This window comes from Vanrija pseudolonga, chromosome 4 (genome assembly GCF_020906515.1).
Source record: "Vanrija pseudolonga chromosome 4, complete sequence".
Lineage (NCBI taxonomy): Eukaryota > Fungi > Basidiomycota > Tremellomycetes > Trichosporonales > Trichosporonaceae > Vanrija > Vanrija pseudolonga.
In genome coordinates this window covers 1,488,237-1,502,312 of record NC_085852.1, presented here as the reverse complement: position 1 = coordinate 1,502,312, position 14,076 = coordinate 1,488,237, and the positions used below count along the sequence as shown (strand labels likewise).

General features: G+C 62.3%; 3 protein-coding genes across 3 annotated transcripts; 2 read left to right on the top strand and 1 right to left on the bottom strand.

Annotated features, from left to right (window-relative positions):
- Window positions 1-3: 3 nt before the first annotated feature.
- cdc17 (DNA ligase 1) lies at window positions 4-2,873 on the bottom strand (the record flags this gene model as incomplete). The annotated part of the gene is made up of 14 exons (XM_062772385.1): window positions 4-211; window positions 249-599; window positions 636-866; window positions 905-1,087; window positions 1,126-1,423; window positions 1,460-1,535; window positions 1,581-1,743; window positions 1,784-1,885; window positions 1,926-2,066; window positions 2,104-2,275; window positions 2,316-2,381; window positions 2,421-2,655; window positions 2,697-2,816; window positions 2,867-2,873. The coding sequence occupies 14 exons, from the start codon at window positions 2,871-2,873 to the stop codon at window positions 47-49; spliced, it is 2,310 nt and encodes a 769-aa protein (XP_062628369.1). The 3' UTR covers window positions 4-46.
- A 278-nt stretch (window positions 2,874-3,151) lies between these two features.
- On the top strand, window positions 3,152-6,535 carry Nup153_0 (Nuclear pore complex protein; the record flags this gene model as incomplete). Its single annotated transcript, XM_062772384.1, has 3 exons — window positions 3,152-3,451; window positions 3,515-3,802; window positions 3,842-6,535. The coding sequence occupies exons 1-3, from the start codon at window positions 3,347-3,349 to the stop codon at window positions 6,533-6,535; spliced, it is 3,087 nt and encodes a 1,028-aa protein (XP_062628368.1). The 5' UTR covers window positions 3,152-3,346.
- Window positions 6,536-6,801: 266 nt separating this feature from the next.
- Window positions 6,802-8,710, top strand: thi4 (putative thiamine biosynthetic bifunctional enzyme; the record flags this gene model as incomplete). Its single annotated transcript, XM_062772383.1, has 8 exons — window positions 6,802-6,870; window positions 6,907-6,930; window positions 6,969-7,028; window positions 7,063-7,104; window positions 7,146-7,458; window positions 7,512-7,804; window positions 7,854-8,503; window positions 8,557-8,710. The coding sequence occupies 8 exons, from the start codon at window positions 6,802-6,804 to the stop codon at window positions 8,708-8,710; spliced, it is 1,605 nt and encodes a 534-aa protein (XP_062628367.1).
- Between the last annotated feature and the right edge of the window lie 5,366 nt (window positions 8,711-14,076).

Sequence of the window (14,076 nt, the reverse complement as noted above, 5' to 3'; positions counted from 1 at the left end):
CAGGTTACCGTATGCAAACACATGATTCGCTAAAATGTACACTGCGCTACCAGAAGTCGTCCACGTTGCCCCCACGGCTCTTGCCAGCCGCAGTCGCCTGCCGCTGGTAGAACTCGGCCACCTGCTCTGCCGACGTCGCCTCGTCCGGTCCCTTGTCGTCGCGCACCTTGATGAATCGTGGGAAGCGGAGCGAGATGCCGCGGCTCTCGACCTGGGCATTAGATGGATGGCAGTGATGAGCAACTCACAATTCCGTGCGCCGCAGTGTACACTGGACTCAGACTCAGGTCGGCAGTGAGCACCTCCCACACCACCTTGGGCTCGAACCACACGTCGGGCTTGGCGCCACCAATCTCAATGTCGTTTCGTGGGCCACCAGACAGTTCCAGCGGGTGCAGCTCGTTGTAGAACTCGGCCAGCTTCTCCTCGGAGAAGCCAGTGCCAATCTTGCAAATGGTCTGCAGGTTCTCCGAGTCGGGATCGTAGCACGCGAGGAGGAACGCGCCGTACACGTTGGTACGCTTGCCCTTGCCGTAGTAGGCACCGACGACGACCAGGTCCAATGAGTCACCCACGCCGGAGAGGTAGTCCTTCTTCAGCTGTGCGGGTCAGAAGCGATGCCAAAGAGAACCCACCTTCAACCAGTTGATACTGCGCCGACTCGGCTCGTAGTTTGATGCCTCTGTCGCGAGTAGCTTGACCATGAGACCCTCACAGCCATCCTTGACACTCTCCTCGAGGAACGCCGCAATGTCCTCGGATGACGTGCCGTCTGATGACTTGGCAAAGCCGAACTCGCCCTCGACTGGCTGGAAGTGTTCAAGCAGTAGGTTTCGCCGCTCCCGAAGCTCCATGTGGAGAAGGCTCTGCAGTTGTTAGGTGAACACGCAATCGCGCCACTCACCTCGCCATTGAGATACAACAGGTCGAACGCGAACAGGTGGACTCGGACGGTAATGTCCTCGGTACGAACATCCTTCCTCTTCCTCCTGCTCAGGTCCTGGAAGGGGAGGAGCTTCTTTGTCTCGAGGTCAAAGGCAACCGCCTCCGAGTCGATGACAAATGACTTGACGCCAGGCTTGATACACTGTGGTGTAAGTCACTTCCCAATGCATTCGCACCCACCCTCGGAATCTGCTCAACAAGATCAGGATACTTCGCACTCATGTTCTCCGAGTTGCGACTGAACACAGCGATACTACCGTCCTCCAACAGATGCACCTGGGCGCGTTCGCCGTCGTACTTGTACTCGCAGGTGAACTCCTTGCCCTCGAAGCGGTCCAGAACCTCGCCGATAGCCTTGGTTGGCTTGGCAAGCATGGGCTTGAGGGGCACTCCGGGGGTGAGCTTGCACCGTTCACGAAGGCCCTCAACGCCGGCCTCCAGCAGTGCGGGGACAATGAGGTCGTAGTTTGGCAGTTCACTTGAAGTTAGCGGGCGATTGGGCATTATTGCTCACCTGTAAACGCCCTTGACAATCTCCGCTCCCTCCTCCAGCTTCTGGGTGAGCATCTCTGGTGAGATCTTCTTATCACCTGGGCGTGGTTAGCTAACAATCACAGGAAATCCCAGCCACACACCCAGGTTCTTCAACACAATGGCATGAGCGAGGGCCACAACCAGTGACCTTTCGGCGAGACCGATACGAAGCTTGCCTTCCAGACTGCGGATGATGAATTTGGCTTCATTTCCTTGGCAGGCTGCGAGGAGCTTCTTGATGATGCCGACCTTGCGGGTTTGCGACTGCCGCGTTAGCCTTTGTCATGGTCTGAATTCGACGTACGTTGTTGCCCGACGTCTTGGCAATGTCCGTGAGGCTCTGGAAGACCGACGGCACGGTGAGGGGCTTGGGCTTGAACATTGTCGGCTGAGTGTTGCGCGACAGCTGAGAGCGGGTCAGTACCTGCTATCATCATACCACCCACCATTGCAACCTTGCCCAAGTCACCCTCCTTCCTGAGGTCCTCCTTAATCTTGGCAATGTTGCGACCAGTACTCTCGGCGATAGCCTTGACGAGGAGGGACTCGCCGATACCCAGCTCGGTGCCTTCGTAGTCTGGGCACAGCTGAGATGGTCAGCTTCGGCCGGACAATAGCGCCTACCCTGTTGATGCAGAGGTACACCGCCTTCAAAAGGTTGGAGCTCTTGGCATCAGTGGTCTTCTCACGCTTCGCCACCATGAGGAGGAAGCGCGTGAGGATACCCAAGATCTCAAGGCGCTTGGTCGTCGCCTCAATCTTCTCGAATGCGGTTACGAGGACAGAGTACGGAAGGCTGGGGTGGTCAGTTCGTGTCAATGAGAGTGGCAGCTCACGGTTCACCCTCCTTCCATGCCTTGTCGGGAGGCGCAGATCTGTAGTCCTTGGTGAAGATAGAGGCACTGAGTTGTCAGCTCCACGTAGCGATGCAATGAGCTCACAGCTTAACGGCGGCCTTCTCCTCCTGCTCCTGCTCCTCCTCGTCGCTAATCTCATCTTCACCTTCCTCCTCCACCGCGCGGTCCTTGTAGTCGTCGGTATCTTCTTCCTTAGCCTTTGGAACCGGCTTGGCGAAAATGGACGCGAGAGGCTTGCCATTCTTCGATGGGCCGGCGGGGGCTGGCTTCTTGGCCGGCTTCTCCTCGATCTTGGGCTTCTTCGCAGGAGGAGAAGACACTGAGAAGGGTTAGCCAGTAACTCAAATCCCAGATCATTACCCTTGGCTTCCTTCTTGGACGGCGACGCTCCGGCCTTGCTAGCTGGGGCTTCGTCTTCGTCGTCCGACTCTACGATCCGCCTCCTCGCCTTGGTAGGCACCTTCACCGGGCTGTCGACGTCTGGTGTAGAACGTCAGCGAGCTCCAGGTGGAGTGAGCCTTGTTACTCACCAGACATGTTTACTTGACGCTTTCTGAACGAGTTGGTGTAATGGCCAAGAGAAGAGATGCGGAACGGGGAGATTGGAGGGAGGGAAGGATCACAACACTGCCCCGGCGCCTGCTGCCGCCGCCGTAATAAATGACTGGACGCGTTTGGACGCGTTTCAAAGTGGAGGGGTGATGTCAACTTGTGACCGTGCGCCATTACGTAAGAAGGGCAGGTTTGGTTCCTTTCCTACCTTTTCCCGACTTCGAACCACTGGCAGTGAGCAACAAGAGTGAACAAGCAACCACGTCCAGCACCAACGTCTATTCTTCTTCTTCATCAACAATACAACAATCCTATCTCGGTCTTGACAATCCATACTCGCATAGCTGTGTCTTCGTACCATTCAAGTCACCTGGCATCACAGCTCCGAGCTTCAATCTCCCCTACGAGGCAAACCAAACCAATCAACCCTCCCCATCCACAACGTCTCGACCTCGAACATGAGGACGTCCTTATCCAGAAAGGATCTGCGAGCCGAGCGGCTCAACCAGAGCCCCTACGCAAGGCCTGCAAGGGGTGAAATCAGGCGGTCGGCCAGCCACAGCGTACGTGATCAGCAACCGTTGCCACCCAAATTGCAGCTGCAATGGCGCTCACACCCCCACCAGGCCTTCTCCCCTCTCTCGTCCTTGGTCAACTTTGTGTCCGCCCCCTTCAGAAAGAACACCCTCCCAAGACACAGTCAGGATGCGGACGGCCGTATCCTAGCCGACGACCAGCGATCTGTGTCGGGATCAGAGGACGGGTGGAACGGCGAGCCACCGGCCATCATGGAGGAGGTGGACGTCTTCTCGCTTGCGTCTGCGGCTGGTCGCGGAGGGCCTGAGTTTGAGGCTCGGGCCCAGACGTGGCGAGCAAACAAGGGACTTTTGGCGCAGAGCAGCAGGGGAATCAGGGTGAGTGCATCCGCGGTGTACGTGCACTAACTGCCCCAGAACTCGAACTCGAGCTGGGAGCTTTTGTCGCTTGATGTCGACCGTAGCATCCGCCCCTCGCCATCCATGCCGGCGTTCCGCGAGTCAATTCGCAAGGCACCTTCTGCCAAGTCTTCTGTCGCCTCCTCAAGACCTGCAGCCCCTGGCGCGTATATCAACAACAAACACCTCAGCACTCCAAAGGCCGGCGCTGCTTCATCATCCTACACCTCGTCCCCATCATCTGTTGCGTTACGCAGCTTCCTTGACGCCAAGGGAGACGCACCGATGAACGTCCAGGATATTGACGTTCTCGAGAGCTTGACCCGTAGCATGAGGGCCGAGACAAGGCAAACCGCCCAGCCCGTCGGCGGATGGAGCGCAGGCACTTTTGCAGCTACGCCAGTCCGCAACACGGACTCGCCACGTTCAACAGCGACGCCCGAGTCGTCCTTCTCTATTGGCGCGGCCACACCCTCGCGGTTCACCCCTGCCAGCTCAAAGCGTCAGGTTACGTACCTCGGCCCCGGCATGTCGGCTCGCCGCCTGAACAAGCCGAGACAGACTTTGACGCCCTTGTTCAGCCTTGATGACGGCCCCAAGGACGACGCGCCTGGAAAGAAGCGCAAGGTTGACCTAGACGCTGACGATGACAAGGCATCCGAGCGGAGCGCAGGTGACGATGCCGCTGCTTCAGCCGCTGCCCAGTTCAACGCCAAGGTCAAGAGCCGCTTCGCCGCCCCCTCCAAGCCATCGCCGTTAGGCCAACCCTCCCCCCAGAAGGCTCTCAGCGACGACATTGTCAAGGCTGGCAAGAAGCGTGCTGCCGACATTTTGCAGGAGGTGTTTGACGCCGAGGTCGGCCCTATCGAGTCTACCAAGCCCACAATCGTGTTTAACCCCTACGAGGAGGCGAGCGTCGTCCCTACCGGCAAGTTTGAGGCCTCGCGTTCGTCTCTCCGCAAGTCGGCATCGGCGTTGCGTGCGTCCCTGCGTAGCTCTTCAGTTGCGAAGCGTGGCGCTGCGGAGAAGATTGAAAGACTCGGCAGCGGCCAGCCCGGACGCAAGCTCTCAACACTTGAGCTCGTCAGTGGCTTCAAGCCTGCAGCATCGGCCTCTAGGAGGTCTGAATCCCCGGAGGAGGAGGACGAGGACGCGGACGAGATCGATGTCGATGAGGCCCCCGAGCAGCCATCACTCAAGCTTCCTGAGCCAGTCCGCGCACCTGCACCCGTGGCTGCCAAGCCTGTCAAGGTGCCCGAGGCCGACACGTACCAGCCCTTCAACGTCCCCTCGCTGTCCTCTTCTACCCTTGGAAACTCGACATCTCCCGCTCTCAAGGCGCCCGAGACGTTGCACTCGGCTGTTGCCGACTCGGTAATTGCCGCCTCCAAGCCGGCTCCGGCGCCAGTCTTCAAGCCCACGCCGATTGGCCTTGGACCACCTCCTGCTGCCGAGCCCTCATCTGCAGGACCGTCGACCACCGCTCGCTCCACCAGCCGCCGTGTGGACCCATCGGCCATCTACCTGTCTGCGAAGGACTCCGCACTCAACGTCGACAAGGCCGCGCTGCCGTTCTTCACCTTCAACCTCCCTTCCGGATCTTCGTCGCCTGAGCCTTCCGAGGCAGTCAAGGCCGCAGTACGCAAGGACCACTCTGAGCAGCCCTTTCTATTTACCCTGAGCAAGACAAGCATTCCCTCGGCGTCCATCTTCTCGCCACCTGCTCCGCAGAGCCTCTCCCTCCCCAAGCCAGCCGCCGCTGGCTCGCAGTGGACCTGTGACACCTGCATGCTGCAAAACCCCGACTCGGCCAAGGAGCAGTGCACGATCTGCGAAGCACCTCGCCCAGGTGTCAAGGCTGCTGCTCCTCCCAAGGCCGCGTTGCCAGCCCCTCCAGCGCCTCCTGCTACTGGTGGCTTCGCCTTTGGTGGCTCCAAGCCTGCCGCACCAGCGGCTGGCGGCTTTACCATCAAGGCCCCTGCTACCAAGGCCGGAGACTGGACCTGCGACACCTGCATGCTGCAGAACCCGGACTCCGCCAAGGAGAAGTGCACTGTTTGCGAAGCTCCCCGTCCTGGCGCCGCGCCGGCGGTGCCTGCTGCTGCCGCCCCACCAGCCCCGCCAGCAGTCCCCGCTGCCTTCACGACCAAGGCTCCTGCGGCGGCCCCCGGCCAGTGGGAGTGCACCACGTGTATGCTCAAGAACCCGGACTCGGCCAAGGAGAAGTGTACCGTGTGCGAAGCACCGCGGCCCGGTGCGCCTGCGCCGGCGGCTGAGGCCCCCAAGCCCCCGGCCTTCGGCCTGCCTGCACCCCCTACAGGCGGCTTCTCGTTTGGAGGCAAGCCCCCTGCGCCTCCCTCGGGTGGGTTTGCGTTCGGCGGCAGCGCCAAGCCGGCTGCCCCAGCTGCACCAGCTTCTGGCTTTGGAGGTTTCAAGCCGACGGTCGCGGCGCCTGCCACTGGGTTCTCCTTTGGTGGATCGTCGTCGTCGTCGTCGGGCGGGGCTTTTGGAGGCTTCACTCCGTCGGTGGCCGCCCCCTCGGGCGGCTTTGGAGGCTTTGGAAGCTTTGGCAAGCCGTCTACGCCTGCTGCCAAACCTGCCGCTGCTGCCACCGGCAAGCAGTGGACGTGTGACACCTGCATGCTCCAGAACCCCGACTCGGCGAAGGAGCAGTGCACGATTTGTGAGGCGCCTCGCCCTGCTGGCAAGTAGAGGGTGTGTGTTGGGCAGTAGCAGTGATCATTTTGCATTCATATACAGATCGAGATGTACCAAGTACAATGTTCTAGGCGGTTGGTCAAGAGGCGGCGTTGGTTGCGATGGGCCTTGATGGCGTGCGACTGGGGGCGTTAATGGTGGCGGAGGTCGGCGTCGGATGTCGGCATTCCGCGGGCCGGTTCCCAAAGTCAAACTGACCAAGACCCGTCCGAAATGTTGTGACGCACTGTGCATCATCGCACTCTCCCACACCACAAGCAATGGGCAAGGCGGCAATCGACTACTCGCTGTACCTCGTGACGGGGCGCGAGCTGCTCCCCGAGGGCAAGGTGGGCGGCGATGTGCATGGCGGTGCTGACAGGCAGGACTACTACGAGAGCCTCGAGGAGGTGGGGTGTGATGGTCGACGCGGGCGAGCTGACGACAGGCGCTGCAGGGCGGCGTGACGGTCGTGCAGGTGCGCGAGAAGGACACGGACACGGGGGAGGTGAGGGCTTGCCCGCGGCAACATCTGACGCCAGTTTGTCGAGATTGCGCGCAAGACCAAGGAGATCACGGACAAGGTGGGTTCAAAGTCCCTTCCATTCCTGACGCAACCCGCCAGTACAACGTCCCGCTCTTCATCAACGACCGCATCGACGTCTTCCTTGCCGTGCGCCCGGCCGGCCTGCACATCGGGCAGAGTGACCTCCCCCTCGCCCGCGCGCGGGAGCTGGTCGGCGACGACGCGCTGATCGGGGTCAGCGTGTCCAATGTGGACGAGGCGCGCGCGGCTGTCGCCGGCGGGGCGGACTATGTCGGCGTCGGCGCGATCTGGGACACGGGGAGCAAGGACGTCACGGCGAAGCTCAAGCTCGCGCCTGAGGGCGCTGGTGTCGTGCTGGACGTGCTTGAGGGCGTACCGTCCGTCGCGATCGGTACGTAGGGAAGAGAGTGGCTAGTGCTAGTGGCCTGCTGACCTCGCGCCCAGGCGGTATCCACCCCCCCAATGTGCCTCAGTTGCTGCACGGCTCCGTGAGCCCCGTGAACCGCACGGCGCTCGACGGCGTGGCCGTCATCTCGGCGATCGTGAGCTCGGCCGACCCGCGCGCGGCCGCCGCAGGGATCCGCGCCCAGGTCGACTCGTTCAAGCGTGCCCGCAAGACTGGCAACACGCAGGCCGTCTTTTCGGGCGCGAAGGCTGCCCGGACGCCCAAGGAGCTGATCGAGCAGTCGGCGGCGCTGATGGCTGTCGTGCGCGACAACACGCCGCTGGTGCACCAGGTGGGTGTGGCGGGCTTCTGGGAACTGGCTCGCTGACGCTCGCCCCCAGCTCACCAACAACGTCGTCATCAACGACTCGGCCAACGCCACCCTCGCTGTCGGCGCGTCGCCCATCATGGCAACCAACCCTTTCGACGTCAAGGACCTGTCGCCCGCAATCGGCGCGCTGCTGGTCAACTTTGGCACCATCACCGACAAGGCGGGCATGCTCGTGGCCGGACGCGAGGCCAACGTGAACCGCAAGCCGGTCGTGTACGACCCGGTCGCGGTCGGCGCGACGGCCTTCCGGCGGAGCACGAGCAAGGAGCTGCTGTCGCACTGGCAGCCGACGGTGATCAAGGGCAACCCTGCCGAGATTGGCGCGCTCGCCGAGTCGACCGAGGTGGCCTCGCGCGGCGTCGACGCCGTCGGCGGCGGGTTCGCCAACCCCGGCAGCGTGGTCAAGGTGCTCGCGAGGCGCAAGAACGCCATCGTCGTCATGACCGGCAAGCACGACTACATATCGGACGGCGAGACGGTGCTCAAGACGAGCAACGGCGTCGACCTGCTCGAGGTGATCACGGGCTCGGGCTGCATGACGGGCACGATTGTGGCGACGTTTTGCGCCGCTGCGCGCCTGCACTTCCTGGCCTCGAACGCTGCGGTCGAGAACGACTCGCAGCTGGTGCAGGGGGACCACCTCGTTGGTGCGCTCGCAGGGTAAGTGCGGTGCTGGATTCGCCTGGCCGAGCTGAGCTGACACCACCCCCCAGCGTCCTCGTCTTCAACATCGCCGCCGAGCTCGCGGCGGCCCGGCCCGACGTCAAGGGCCCGGGCACGTTCCGCGCAGCGCTGATCGACGAGCTGTACAATGTGCGTGCGGCCGATGTGCTCGCGCGGGCCAAGGTGGAAGTGCTCGAGGTGTAGCTAGAGGCGTAGCTAGACTTGCATCTACATAACATATGGAATAGGCATCATAACATATGGAATAGGCATATGCTGCGGATGCCGCTGCCCACGACTTGGCTCACGCCGCCGCCGCCCCCACGTCCCCATAGAGGCGCTGGAACGGCATCTCCTTTGTCGGCTGGAGCCAGTTCCTCTCGTCATACACGAACCCGTCGGCGCCCTCAATCATGTGGAACGTGTAGATGATGCGCGTGCGTTCCGAGGGGTTGGGCGGCGAGCGGTGCATGACGCTGCCGTGGATGAGGACGAGCGTGCCGGGCGGGCACGGCGCCTGTTTCCACCCGTCGAGCGTGTCCCAGTCCTCCTCGTTCTTGGCGACGCCTGGCACATCGACAAACTCGGTCCCGCCGCCGCTGGCGCGCACGAAGCGCGAGCTGACCCGCGCCGTCTTGTGCGAGCCCGGCAGGAAGGACTGCGGTGTGAGCGGGGAACGGGGAGACTGGCCAGCGGACCCGACCCACCAGGCAGCCATTCTCGGGCGTGCACTCGTCCAGTGCGATCCAGCACCCGATCGCCGACGGCGGGTCGGTGTAGAGGAACGTCGAGTCGTTGTGGCTGGGGACTGGGCGAGCGCGTCAGCGCGAGCCCTCGTCTCTCCTTCCCCTCCCCCTCCTCCGCCTCGCACGCCGACGGCGCGCTCGGCTTCGCGCACTCACCCTCGCCCCCAATCCTCGGCTGCTTGCAAATAACCATGCTCTGCAACACCCTCGGATCCGTATGCGCCCCGAGCGACCGCGCGACAGCCTGGACCTTGGGGCTGAACGTGTGCCTCCGGAACACGGGGTCCAGGACGCCCAGCGCATGGCCGATCTTGTTGACGGAGCGCGGGGCGGGGACCTTGAGCTCGGCGGGGGAGGTGGGGGTCGCACGGGTTACGCTGCCTGGTTCGAGGAAGTAGCGGATCTGTGGACGCTTAGCTGGCTGGCTCGCGGCAGCGGTGGGGCCGAGGTGGGGGACGGGAGGGGCGCGGTACTTGCCTTGTCCCCGCTCGTGAGGAAGTACTCGTCCCCGACGTGCTTGTCCTCGTCTGTCCCCGTAGAAAACACCGTCATCGGGTGCCCTGTCACGTCGAACTCGTCCAGGAGCTGCTTGGTGCGCGAGAGCATCTCGCCCGTTTCGGTTGCGTTGAAGAAGGCCGGGAGGACGAGGTATCTGGGCGGGGGGTCAGCTGCTGCGGACGACAACAAGGGGGGCAGCTACACACCCCTCCTCCTCCCACTGCGCGAGCTGCGCGGGCGTGAGTGCTGGCGCTTGTGCTGCCGTAGTCATGGCTGATATGTGGTGGTGAATGGGCGGAAGCGACGTCGAGCGAGATATCGCGCCGCGCACAAGACTCCCCACATGGGTCATCGGCACCTTCGGCTACCAGCCCGATCGTATCGGCCTTTGCCTCCACCGGCCGCCAAAACTCCTGCACACGACAAGACCACTCGTCCCACCCACACCCGCTCGCTCGCTGCGCTCGCTCACGCTCGTCCCGGTCATGTGCAGATGCATTTTATGTGATATGTCATTTTGTTGATAGTCGTAATGGCTTCGTGGCTTCCTATCCACCAGCCCACCTCACCGGCCCCTAGAAACGGCTGCCCGAGCGAGTGACGACCGAAAGAATCGCCTCACGGGCCGCGAGCACCGAGCTCTCGGAACCCGTAATCGTGATCAGGTCGTTCTCCTTGCCGACAGTAATGTCGGTGCCAGTCTCGGCGCGGAGGCGCGAGATGGTCGCGCCCTTGGAGCCAATGATGCGGGGGAAGGCGGCGCGAGGGAGACCAGTAAGCAGACCGACGTGCGAGGCCGACTCGGCCTGCTTGACGGCCTTGTCGAGCACCGCGACGGCCTTCTCGAGGTCCTCCTCCTTGGCACGGACGACCCAGTTGAGAGTCTTGTCGTCGGCACCCTCGTAGTTGGCGCGGATCTCCCACTCGCCCTCGACGGCCTCCTCCTCGGCGTCGAGGTCGATGCGGGCAGTCTTGGCAGCGATGCTGTCGCCGTTGGCCGAGGGAACGTGCACGGGCTTGGCGGGTGCGGGCGTGGGGATGGTCAGGAACGCGTTGGCAGAGCGGATCTGGCGGATGAGGTTGGGCTGCTCAGCAACAGCGTGGTAGTACTTGACGGGGATGGCGATCTCACGCGAGGCAAGGTCGGCGTTGCCGCCACGGGCACCACCGCGGTTCTGAGTGCCGCGCTCGGGCGACGCGACCTGGAGAAGCTCGGCAGCCTGCGCAACAGCCTCCTTGGTACCAACAACCTTGACAATGTCGCCGGCGTCAACGCCCTCGAGCTCGTCGGCGTTGTCGACATCGCCAATCTGGTTGTACTGGCGCGAGCCGGGGAAGTGGACAGCAGTGTTGGTCTTGCGCTGGAGGTCCTGGAGAGCCGAACCACCGCGACCAATCTTGGAAGCGTGCTGGGCAGCGGGAACAGAGACACCAATGGTGACAGTCTTCTTGAGGACGTCGACCTGCTTCTCGAGCTCGGCCTGGATCTTCTTGATAACCTTGCTGTCACCGCGGAGGACAACATTGTCAGTGTTGCCGTCGCCCTGGCGGGGGAAGGTGACAAGACCAGCCTGCTTGTGGCCCTCGGCGGGTCCACCCGAAGCAGCGATAAGGTCGCGGAGCTTCTGGCCACCCTGGCCAATGAGGGTACGGTGGTGCTTGCGGTCAATGGTGAGGTTGACAATGATCTCGTCACCAAGCTCCTCGACAACAGCGAGAACGGCAGCCTTGGCAGCAGTGATCGCCTTCTTGTCACCACGGACAGTGATCGTCGTCTTGTCGTCCTTGCCAGCCGACTTGTCAATGTCGATCTGGGCACCAGTGTCGTCCTTGATACCGTTGATGGTGGCACCCTGCTTGCCAACAATCATAGCAACAGCCTTGGAGGGGACAGTGAAGGTGGCAGTCTGGCGCGACTCGGCCTCGTAAGCGGCAGCCTCGAGCAGCTCGGCCTTGGCAGCAGCGACACCCTTCTTGCCACCACGGATGGTAACCTCGTCCGACTTGGCGTCCTTGGCGTCCTTCGAGTCCTTGTCCTTGTTGTCACGGGGGAACGAGAGCTTGACACCGTACTTCTCCTCGAGACGGATGGCGTACTTGCCACCCGAACCGATGAGGGCAGGCTGGATCTCGCGCTTGATCTTGACAACCTCGGTAGTCTCGTCCTCGAGCTTCTCAATCTGGGCCTGGATGCGGCGCTTGGCCTCCTCGACAGCCTCCTTGCGACCGACAATCTTGCAGTGGGTGAGGGCCTTCTTGGCCTTCTTGCCCTCGTCGTCATCGTCAAAGTTGACCTTGACACCGAGCGAGTCGCGGAGCTTGTTGATGGCAGAGCCCGACGCACCGACAAGGTGGGCGACGTACTTCTTGTCAACGTCAAACTCGGCAGTGTAACCGTTGATAATGTCGTCGTTCTTGGCGTCCTCGACAATCTGCTTGATCGAAGCAACAACACGGTCGACATCCTCAGAGGGGCCGCGGACAACAACAACGTCCTCGTTGGCACCCGACTTGGCGTCCTTGCCGGCGCCGACGCGAATGTTGACAAGGCCGTCCTCGCCGATAAGAGCGTTGAGGACCGAGCCGCCCTGGCCGATAACAGCGCGGTGCCACTTCTTGTCAACCTCGAGGGTCTCAGTCTTGACATCGGCAGCCGACTTGGCGAGGCCAAGAAGAGCCTCGGAAGCGGCACCAACAACCTCCTTGAGCTTGGCGTCACGACCCTTCTTGTCACCAGGAAGAGCGTCCGTGCCCGAGTAGATGATGTGCACGTCCGAAGAGTCCTCGTCGGCCGAAGGGAAGACGGTGGTGACCTTGTTGGCCGTCTCGAACTGACCAATGCGGGCAGCCTTCTTACCAATCAGGATGCTGTGGACAGCGGGGTCGATCTGAACAGTAGCAATACCGGCGGGGGGCACAGCCTTGATAGCGTTGGCAACCTCGTCGCGGGCCTTGGTGACAGCGGCCTGGTCCTCGCCAACAGCCTCGATGACAACCTTGTCAGAAGTCGCGAGAACGCTGGCACGGGGAGCGTAGACCTGGACACCGTGGTTGGCAGCAATGGCCTTGAGGCGGCCCGAACGCTGGAGGAAGCGGGCGACCTTCTTGGCGTGAGGCACGGGGTCGGACGAGTTGAGGCGCGAAACGGCAACGACATCGACAGTCTCAACGGCGACAGCGGAAGCCTTGGACATGGCGAGCTCGATGGCCTTGAGGAGGCCAGCCTGGGGACCACGCATGGTGACCTGCTCGTTGGGGTCGTTGGCGGGAGGGAGGTCAATGATACAACCAGTCTGCTCGAGAATGTCGTCGGCAGCGTCGCCAATGAGGTAACGGTGCTGGCGCTTGGGGACGACAATGCCAAACTCCTTGAGGCTGACGACGAGGTCCTCAAACTGACGCTGAATCTCGGCCTGGATAAGCTTGATCTTTTCCTTGTTGCCCTTGAGCTTGATGGTCAGGTCGCGGTCCTTGGGCGCCTCGTCGTCGTCCTCGTCGTCGTTCTGGATAGCACGCCAGACCGAGGGAGGGGGAACGTGGATCGTAACCTCGCCACCGCCGAGGCCCTCCTCGAGCTTCTTGATGTTGGCGCGGCGGGGGCCAGAGATGAAGGGGTAGTACTTGGACGGAATATTCTTAATCGAAGCCGAACCCTGCGAGATCTTGTGCGAAATGAGGCCAAGAAGACGCTCACGGGCGTCGGCGGCAGCAGCCGACGTTCCCGAGATGGTGATGGTGACCTGGGGCTCCTCGGGTCCCTCGTCCTCGTCGTCGCTGTCGGCAGCGCCGCCGTTGGCCTGGGAGGTGGGGTTCCACTCGGGGAGCGAGTCGCGGCGGGGAATGTCAATCTTGGTGCTGGTCGCGTCCGTGATCGACTTGAGCGTCGCGCCCTTGGGACCGATAATAGTGCCGATAGTAGTGATAGGGACCTCGACCTCGAGCACGACAGGCTTGCTGAGACCGCGCTCGATGAGCTGGCGGGCCAGCGCAAGACGCTTGGGGTCGGCGGCCTTGACGTGGAACTGCTTGAGGCCTGTGCTCAACTGGGTGGACGACTCGACGACGGCGCCAGTCTGCTCCTGGACCTTCTTCATAGTGTCCTGCGCAGCCTTGCCGGTAGCGAGCTCGGCGGCGGGGATCGAAAAGGTCTCAGAGTACGGGTGGGAAGCAGACGTGGCCTGGCCAGCGCGGCCGAGGCCGCCGGAAGCCCAGCCCTTCTTCGCGGCGCCAGCCTTGACAGCGGCAGGCTTGGCCGACCACGCCGAGATGGCAGGCTTCGAGATGTTGACGGGAGCAGCGGCCGACGCGCCGAGCGAGGGGAACGCA